Here is a 9,751-nt window from a genome sequence, read left to right as displayed (position 1 = left end):
AAGTTCTTGCGTTTGCAGAATGTATCTTTCAAGTGAGTAAAGCAGTTTGCAGAAGGAAAGTGGGTGGCTTCTTTGGAAACAACTCCAAGCTTAAGAGGTCAAGGCCGCTGGGACGGCCAAGCTTGTAGCTGATAAGGAGTGGTATCTGCCTTCTGGTGAGGCTTGGGTGTAGTCTTCTAGGAATCCTTGGCCTCTGTTCTTCTACCTTTAGAGCTATGTGAGCCAGAGGCTGAACTTCACCAAACTGAGATGCAAGGCAGCAGCTTCTCCTAGTGCCTGGCTTTCTATCTGCTGGTAACATCTCTGCCCTTTGCCCGTTCTGCAACCCCCAGAGGTTACAGTATGAACAGGGGACAGACTACAGCTGCCCTGGGAGCCCCAGAGGTTACAGTATGAACAGGGGACAGACTACAGCTGCCCTGGGAGCCCCAGAGGTTACAGTATGAACAGGGGACAGACTACAGCTGCCCTGGGAGCCACTTAGAAAGCTGTTAAGTGGTTGAGCTCTATGGACCTGATCTGTTTATGTGTGATAATGGCAATTTGTTCCAAAAGAATTGAGTGGCACTATTATCTTTTCTGTGATCTCCAGACTAATGCTTTTCAAAGGTCCAGACCAATGCTGATGGACCAGGAAGCTTTTAAAGATGCAAATTTAGGGGCCCACTCAAACCCTGTGGCTGGGCATCTTCCAGCTGTGATTGACAAGCCCTGCAGGTGCTTGGTACAACACAGTTTGGTGGTTTCAGCTGGGCCTTTTGAGCTGCATCGAGGTCTTAATTCTTACTGCATTGTGCTTCACATGTTTCCTTATATTTGAACTATATTGAGCGGTGTGTCCTGGAACATTATTGTAGTTATCATTGTTCCATACTCTAATTTAGCAGTGCTGCTGGAAAATGACCATTTTATTACCCTCTGAGGTCTTAGGTCAGGACTCTGGACAGGGCCCACGGGGTCGCCTGCTCTCCCCTTCCCTGATGTCTCTCTTCCTAGTTTGGGGCCTGCGTAGTGCTATGCTTAGAATATGGTTCATCCCCTAAGCTCCTCAGTAAAGTCCCCATTGTCAGCTATTATGAGGGAGGTAACTAGGATTGGTTAGGAGAGGTTATCAGGGTTGAGATAGAAGGTTCTGATCTTGGTGTTTTAAAAGAGGGAGTGGCCAGAAGAGACGATGGCTCTCTCATGCCATATGATGCTCTGCCTCATCTTAGGACACACTTGTCAAAAACAACATTACCAGATGCGAGCCTTGAACTTCTAGATGTATGAGCCAAATAGTTGTTTGTTTGCTTGTTTTGTAAAAATAGCTATCCTTGTTATTTCGTCCCGGTTCCCGAGAATGGGTCATACAGTCGTGATAAGGGAGATTTCAGGCTGGGCTCAACTGAAACTTGTCTTGCAAACCACACAAAAGCTTTTCACAGTATAATAGCTAGGTTCATGGAAGGTTTTGTGTCCTGAGGGTCAAGAGACTCAAGAAGAAATGAAGGCTCCTTCTGAGCAGCCTGTTTGGGGTGGGGAGGGTACTTGGTTGCCATTGTTGCCTACCAGATGCTGTTCTCAGCACACCCTGCGGGGGATCTTGTTAGGATTAGGTTAAGAGATTAAAGCTCTTGACACTGTTCTTAGTACAGTGCAGCCCTAACCACGGTTGGCTGTTAATTATTAATGAAGCATTTGGGGAAGCAGTCACCTTGATTTGTCCTTCAGGAGTGCTGCTGAGGATTGTGCCCATCTGAAACAGACCCTGTTGCAGGATATTCCATCTCACTGTGAATGTTGAGATTGTGTTATTTACTGGAAAAAAAAAAAAAAAACAAAACCTTTTTCTAGTCCAGGTGTGGCTCAGTCCTTAGCACACACCTTTAATCCCTCTGGCTGGAATTCACACCTTTAATTCCAAACAATGAAGGTAAAGTTAGCCTGTCGAAGGAGGCACCCACGTTTGAAAGTGACATCTAATTGAGTGGCAGACAAAGTGACAAATTGGAGAAAGATTTGACAGAATTGGATATGTCTAATTCTCATGAGAAGAGAGAAGAAAGGGAAGCTACTTAAGAGAGCAGTGCAGAGAGAGAAAGGGTGGAGAGGGAGGGAGGCTGTTTTACCAGGACAGTTGTACAGAGACAGGTTGCGGAGAGAGAACAAGCTAGACACAGGGGAAGACAGAACGAGCCAGAGAATGAGAATGAACGAGAAGATTCAAACATCTTACTAAAGTTAGTGTGAGGCCAAACAGAGCAATTCAGGTAGAAACTGAGAGAAGCCAGATTGAATCAGTCAACTTGGAGAAGAGTTTGAGCCAGAATAGCTGAGTTGACCAGCCAACAAGAGTTCAGAAAGAGCTAGAAAGTGTGAGCTTATTCAGCAATAAGTCTCAGATCTACTACGTAGATCAAGCTGTTCTGGAATGCACAGGGATCCATCTGCCTCTGCCTGCTAGTACTGGAATTAAAGGCATATTACCACCATGCACATTACCACCATGCCTGGCTTAAATAAACTAATTTTTAACTTTAGCTATCCATTGAGCACTGAGAGACTTCTTGGGTTTTTTTTTTTTTGTTTGTTTGTTGTTTGTTTGTTTCTCTTTTGGGAATGGAGCACAGGGTCTCACACAGGCTAGGCTGGTGCTCTGCCACTGAGTGCCACCCGAGGCCCTCAAGCCGCGTTAGGAACTCTGCACCACGCTGCGGATGCTCTTTCCTCGATGGCTGTGACTCAGAGACAAGGCAGATGCTGAGATGATAGAAGATAAAGCTTGTCGAAGCCTTTTAAGGAACTCCAAATGAAAACGCAGCTCCGGTTTCATGAGGCAGAGCTTCTGGAAGAATCCGAACTCTTCTCAGTCGTCAGAAGCATGACTTGCTTTAAATAGCAGCTGCTTCTGGAAAGTTGGCAAATGTAACTTTCGGAACAAAAGTTCTCACAATGTGCCAGGGAAATTCGCTATTTAAAGAAAGCCATTGTGAATCCTCATGTACTTATTAATCCCAGTTTCTTTTCATGACGCTCGAATCTTTGCTTACATTTGAGCTGGGTGTGTGCGCGTTTAAACAACCAATCAGAGCTTTTGGATCAGGGGTGTGGCCTAGTACTTGTGCACTTACTTAGCATGTAGGAAACGCTGCATTCCATTCCTAGTGCAGTAGGATTGGGGGTGGGGAGTTTGAAAACTACATTATTGTATGCCATCTTTGTAATAGAAGTAATAACACTGTAGTGTGTGTGTGTTGTTAATAAAATTACAGATCTCTGATCCAGTAACAAGCATTAGTGTAACTGTTCATATAAAGTTGTGCTAGGATCTGGGCTGGGCTGCTGTGTGCTACAGTCACCGAGAAGGAGCCCATGGCTGAGCACGCACCCTGTTTTTAAGGGCCATATCCCACTCTTAGTAACGCAAACATGGAATGGTCCTGTTGTGTAGTTGGAGACACAAAGGCCCAACCTCAGAAACAGTGGAAAATGCCCACTGTCATAGCACCTGAGTGACCCAAAGAGATAGATTACACATCCACTGTTGGAAGAATTACCATGATGTGCTTTAACACGGGCAGTTGGACGACACTTAGTCTCATAAAATACATCAAGTATTGAAAGCTGGCTTTTATAGCCAGAGAAGGGCTAAGAAATCACAATAGGGATCAGAAAACTGATTGGCTGTTTCAGCCACCTCCCTTGAATGGTAAGGACAAGGAGATGGGTCATTGTAAAAACAATGGACAGCTAGCTCACGCAGGCTGTGCCTTTCTTTTTCTGTATAAGCATATAGGCGTGGGAACTTCACCACAAGGCACACTGAAAGTTTGGTTTCAACTTTTGTGCCTCTGATCATGATTTCTCCAAAGGTCTGATAAACAGCTATGTTTCAGCTTGGCGATATGAACTTTAACATGAACAATTCCATTTTGATTTTTAAATCTGGCCTGTGTTAGAGCTTAGACCAAAACAATGATCTCCTGTAATTTTTATTTGACAGAGTGAACAAGTGAATCTGGGGTGATATGCTCAAGGTTCCCACAGGGCAGGTGAAGGTCTGCAGCTCTCCACCAGTCCCGTGAGAAAGGAGCCTTATGGCCCTTGTGCCCCAGAATGGGGAATTCTGGGCAGAATGAGGAAGTGTTACATGGTGTAGGCCAACCGAGAGGTGGGAGGACAGAGGCTCACTGTGTGCTGGGCACTTGAAAGGCATAAAGTAGGAGGTGGGGTTTGAGCTGTGCCTTGAGTTGTGCTGGGCCCTGGCCCAATTCCTCCTGTAAATGCTTGAAGGTGGAATGTTCTTGTCTCACTGCCCGTTCTTTGGAATGAGTTACTTTTTCTCTTACATGTAGAGATTGTGTATATGCAGAGTATCCTCCGTGTCTTCCTTCCTTCCTCTCCCCAACGTTTCCTGCCTTCCTTTTCCCCTCTTGCCTCTTTCCTCACTTCCCTTTTCTTCTCCCCCCCCCCCACTCCTTTCCCTTCGTCTTTGCCTCCCTCTCTCCTGTCTCTCCTCCCTGCCTCTTTCCTTTTCTCTTTGCCCCCCTCTATTCTTCCCTGTAACTGAAGCAGGGGTAGGGGTAGAGTAGTATTTACTAAAAACCCAGTAAGAACATGGAATTTTAGGTCCATGGTTCTGTCAGGACCCATAGTGTGATGGCTCTAAGGAATGGGATTATTCTGTTGGCATGTTCCTTGGGAACCCTGTGACGTCCTCAGACCCAATCTTATGATGCACTTGGGGGCAACTAATTCTTAAACTCAACCAGAGTCAGGGAGTTGCTATACTGCCCTGTGTATTAAAAAGCTGAGACTTGAAGTAAATGACAAGGGCATTGTCTGTAGTTAGGGTGGATGGCTGGCCTGGAGCCAGACCTGAAGATTTTTTTAGGCAGCTGCAGGTTGCCAGCCAATAAGGTATGGCCAGGTGTCACACAGGGCTATCAAATACCTTTATTACCTCCACCCCCCACCAGGAAGAAAAAGAAATGGAATCCCACAGAATCCGGAAGCTACATATACAGTGGATGTACATGTAAACACACGAGTCTGCCACTGTGTGGTTCCAAGACAGGCTGCAGCAGGACTGTTTGCTTAAAATGTATAGTCTCTGCCAGGGGCTGGTGCGCTTCATGGGGCGTAGGCCTCTATGTGCTAACAAGTTCTTTGGGGATTATGATACCACTCAAGAGTGAGAAGCATGGGTTTCATAGACAGGAATATGTACAATGAGAGAAATATAGGCTGAGAGATATAGCATGTACTGGAGAGGTGGCAGTGTCAGGCAGGGAAAAAAAAAAACCAATGCAAAGGCCCTGGGGCAAAGGTAGTTCTTTGGGCCTAGTTTGTCCAACAGGGAGAGGAGTATCTTTGGAGGCCTTGATAGCTAGCTATCCAGCATCTTTCTGTGTGGGAGGCTTCGGGGGGGGGGGGGGGGACGACATTGGATTTGGGAATCTATTCTGAGCTGCCTAGGTTTGTGCCATCTCTCAGCCCCAGGAAGAGGTAGACACATGGGACCACCAAGCTATACCATAATGCTCTCCACCTGTGTCTGGCCTTCGTCTTCTTCTGTCTCAGCCTGCCTGCCTTCTTGGTATAAAGCAGGCAAGATACCTTGCTGGGCTGTGTGGTGCTGAGGGTCTCTGTTTAGTCAGTCATTCTCTGAGGAAGAAGGATGCCTGGTGCCCTGGCTATCATGGGAGCAGGTGGTATTCTGTGGGGTCTAAGCCCTTCTTGTAGCTTCATGACTTGAGTTTGGGTGGGTCTACCATGAGGATTTCTATAAGGTTGCTTCCTGTTGTATCTGACCCAGTGTACTCTACAAGGTGACAAAAGTCAGGGTGGGTTAGAGCAGAGGTTTCCTGGGGGGAGAATACAGGTACACATCCCTGTGGCTTCTCAACTTGAATAGGTGGTTGAAGGACTTGAATTTATCACTAGCTCCCAGGTGTCCAGAAGCAGCCCAGTCTTCCTGTTCTTAACCAGTCCTGTCCTGATTCTCCTTCATGACTTTTCGCAGCATTGATTCTCTGGTGACCTTTCCTAACTTGTCATGGCCAGTTCAGAGTCACCTCCACCACCAGGCAGTTGGGGACATGGCCCTATGCCAAGGGCTGACCTCTTTGCTGACTGCTTACAAGCTATGAAGTCGTGATTTAGGATGAAAACTTGTGTACACACACACACACACACACACACACACACACACACACACACACACCACATCAGTAAGCTAGACTCAGCCTGGCAGCACATTCAGCTGACATTTGTGAAGCTAGCTTGCTAGTTTCTTCCCCAACAGCCTTGTTTTTCCATTCTCTGTAGGGTCTGCCTATTCTTGCCTGCCCGCCCGCTTCCCCGCTCTGCACAGTTCTAAGTTTCTTCTGTCTGTGGATCACACCTCTTCATATCTCCTCTCCCCTTTGCCACAGATTGGGTTCAGCTTTCTTCTAATCTACTGCACAGAGCAATTCTTGGCTGCCTGTTCGGACCATTTCAAGGAGAGTGGAGGGCCGTGTGAGGGACCTGGAGCTAGTCCGAGTGAAATCTGTTACTGTGTGACCTTCAGCGGGCTGCTCAGTCTCTGCACTTCACACCAGGGATGAGAAATACTGGTGGTGGGTCCCCAAGAGTGCTGTTCACATCCAGGCTCTGACCGTTACTGTTTCTATCCCAAGTTGCTCTTAGCTTCTGTGAGGAGGCTTGTCTTGTCTGGGTAACTTCAGCCCCAGTGTTTTGTCGGAAAAAAAAAAAAAAAAAAAAAAAAACATTATGTGACACCTGCCATGGTCTACCTCAGAAGATTTCTTTTAAATACCTGGAGGCCCCTGGTGGAAATATGCTTGGGTAGAAGCAGGTATTGCACAAACTGGCCTGAATTAAGCTCACCATTAAAATCAAATGATCAGTGAACAGGAATGTCAGCATAACTGAGCCCACTAATCCTCAGGTTTAGGGTAAACAAGCTTACTGACCCTGTGCTTTTTCCAGCAAGTCATGTGAGTTGAGCTTGGGTAACAGAGGGGGAAGGGAGAACTTTCTTGAAAGGCATGTCCAGCTTAGTACCTCTTACCTAAAGCCTTGGGTGGTGATGCCACACGTGTTCAGTGTGGGGACCATGGGAATGATGTGACTACCTCAGAGTCTGTGTGGAAGGTCACCTTGTAGATGGATTATGTTTGTAGTGATTGTCTCTGTTCTCTGCAGTTGTGGACATCACTCTTTCCTGACAGGGAGGAGATCCCTCTCTGCAAGAATAGCAAACCACAGCAGGTCAATCCTATTGCATACCCCTCTACAGCGTCTGGAATAACATCTGTTAACTTTTCTTTGCATAGTCAACTGCCTGGATCAGCATGTGCAGAAGTCTCCTGAGACCATAGCTTTGATCTGGGAAAGAGATGAACCTGGGACGGAAGTGAGGATCACTTACAGGTACTGTGTGTCACCTGGGATTCTCAGCACCTAAAACACGACCTGGACCTTTCTGCAGTTTAGGTCTGGGGAAGGTGCATGGCCCCTTTGTGACTATTAACACACTTTCTAGTCTGAAAGGACTCTGGTTCTGTGTTTGCTTGGTGATGTCTGATGTCGGAAGATTTCTGCAGCGATGTTAGAGACTGGAGAGGCATTGGCCAGATTCTGCTGCTGTGTCTGGCTCAGGACATGGAATTACCTAAGCACTGGGAGATGTTTCAGTTTTGGGGGTGTTGTGTTATCTCAGGAAAGGATCTGGGCAAGACAGTTTGCGGCAGGTATCTGAGAATACAGAATTCTAGTTTTATTCAGTCTAACAAAAACCCTGAGCTGAAGGTACCTAGATAAGACAAGGCAAACTCATACACGGTGTTAAGAGCTGCCAGAGCCTGACTGTGGGCGGCATCCTTGCTGCACTTACTGCCTGTGTCTCCTGTCACTCATGTGAAATGCACAGAGATTAAGTGGTCTGCCCAAGGTCACCCAGTAGTGGATCTTAATTTGACTCAGCTTAGCTCCAGGGTTCCTCATACCATCCTATCTTCCACGGTTATCCTGTAATGGTTTAAACTGGAAACAAAGAATCACCCTGTTATCGATGCCTGCTACTTGGCCTTTTTCTACATATCTTATGGTGGGATGGTGGGTGGAGTGATCATTTATACACGTTTTTCAAAAAGTTTTTTTTTTTTTAAAGACTGTTATTGTTCCTTGATTTCATAAATGGAATCTGCACACTATCTGGACACAGAGTACCATGTGTGTGATGAAACATCAAGGTTTTAGATGAAGTAGAGAACATTCAGGGAGATATGGCCATAGACTTTGATAGGTCCTTGGATAACTGGCTGTCTGAAGCAGCCTTGGGTTGTGCTACAACAGATGCTGTTGTACAACAGGGAGGCTATTGCCTCTTCATTGATGTCTTAATTAGCTTGTCATATGTGTGACTCAATGAGAGCATTCTTGCCTAGCAGATATAAGACCTCAGGTTCCATCCCTAGTAGGAATAATAATCATTTAAAAACCCTGTTGGCTAAAGACATAATTTATCTTTATAAGGGAGTCTCTGGCCTGCTATGTACTTAAGTCATGTGTTCTGTGTCTTCTCCTCAGGTCCACCAAGTATGATTATTCATCTCCAGGTAGCTTCAGGCTTTTCATATCCAACCAGTTGTCTAGCAAGTGTTTGTTTCATGTCTTTTTATCCGTTGCTACTGGTTAGAGAATGTTGCAATAACAACCAATCTCCAAAGCCTGGCAGAAGGTCACTTCAGGTTGAATAGTTAGGGAAGGTCTCTCTGAGGATGTTTAACCTGAGATCCAACTGATAAGCAGAAATACCATGTCCCGGTGGCAGGGAGAAAGTATGATAGTTGGGACCTGGGAGTGCACGGGACATAGGAGCAGTGTCCATGGAAACAGTTTCAGGCCTGGGCTCTGAGTGTAACAATTACTTGTGGATGCTCAGGTAACTCAGGGGCAACTGGGCACTCATTTCTTATGTGCTTCTGGAATTCCAGTTTTATTACAGACCAAATTGAACCCTGGTATCCCATTCAAAGGCTGTAGAAAGCAAGGTGACTTAAAAAATAGGTATTTTAATTATCTTTTAAATCATGTGTATATGCGTATAGGTGTGTGCATGAGTGTGTGGGTATGTGCATGAGAGTGCAGGTCCCCAGAGAGTCCAGGAGAGGGCATTGGAAGTCCTGGAACCCAGAGGTAGAGGTAGGTGGCCCACCTGGTGTGGATGTTAGGAATTGGACTCTTTTGCAAGAACAGTAACCACTCTTAACCACTAAGCCAATTCTCCAGTCCTGAGGTGATTTTTTTTAATCTTCTGTAGCAACTGGTGGTGTTACTGGCCCACTCGTGCCTTTGTCAACCCTCCCTACCAGCCATCTGTCGTATTGTGTACCCTTCACAGCTAGAGGGTTGTGGCATACTTTGCCACTCCTCTCCCTCTTTTTCCTCTGGTACCTGGTTTCAGCCTCCATGCAGCCCACAGACCAACAGCACCTTACTGCTAGAAGCCTGAATAAGGGGATGCCCACATGGCTTCTGTACAATGGAGCTTGAGGAATGCTGCTCATAGGAATTGTCTAGTTCAGCTGCTTTGTAAGGATGTCAGGTCTACCTCCATCTGAATGTCAATATACATCCATCTCAGAAGGGGCAGCTGCTTGGGCACTGTCATTCATTAAAAGACAAATGCTACATGTGGCAGGGCAGAGGCACTAACTAGACAGCTGGGGTCCCGCTCCAATGCTGCCCAAAGGACCAT

The 9,751-nt window shown here is 46.3% G+C and overlaps 1 protein-coding gene across 1 annotated transcript in view; it reads left to right on the top strand.

Annotated features, from left to right (window-relative positions):
- Acss1 (acyl-CoA synthetase short chain family member 1) overlaps positions 1-9,751 on the top strand; it is a 45,982-nt gene that overhangs the window by 1,699 nt on the left and 34,532 nt on the right. The window contains exon 2 of the mRNA XM_034495084.2: positions 7,326-7,422. Within this exon, the coding sequence (XP_034350975.1) occupies positions 7,326-7,422 (97 nt within the window). The remainder of the gene's footprint in view (positions 1-7,325; positions 7,423-9,751) is intronic.

This window comes from Arvicanthis niloticus, chromosome 2 (assembly GCF_011762505.2).
Source record: "Arvicanthis niloticus isolate mArvNil1 chromosome 2, mArvNil1.pat.X, whole genome shotgun sequence".
Lineage (NCBI taxonomy): Eukaryota > Metazoa > Chordata > Mammalia > Rodentia > Muridae > Arvicanthis > Arvicanthis niloticus.
This window is presented reverse-complemented; position numbering and strand designations above follow the sequence as displayed.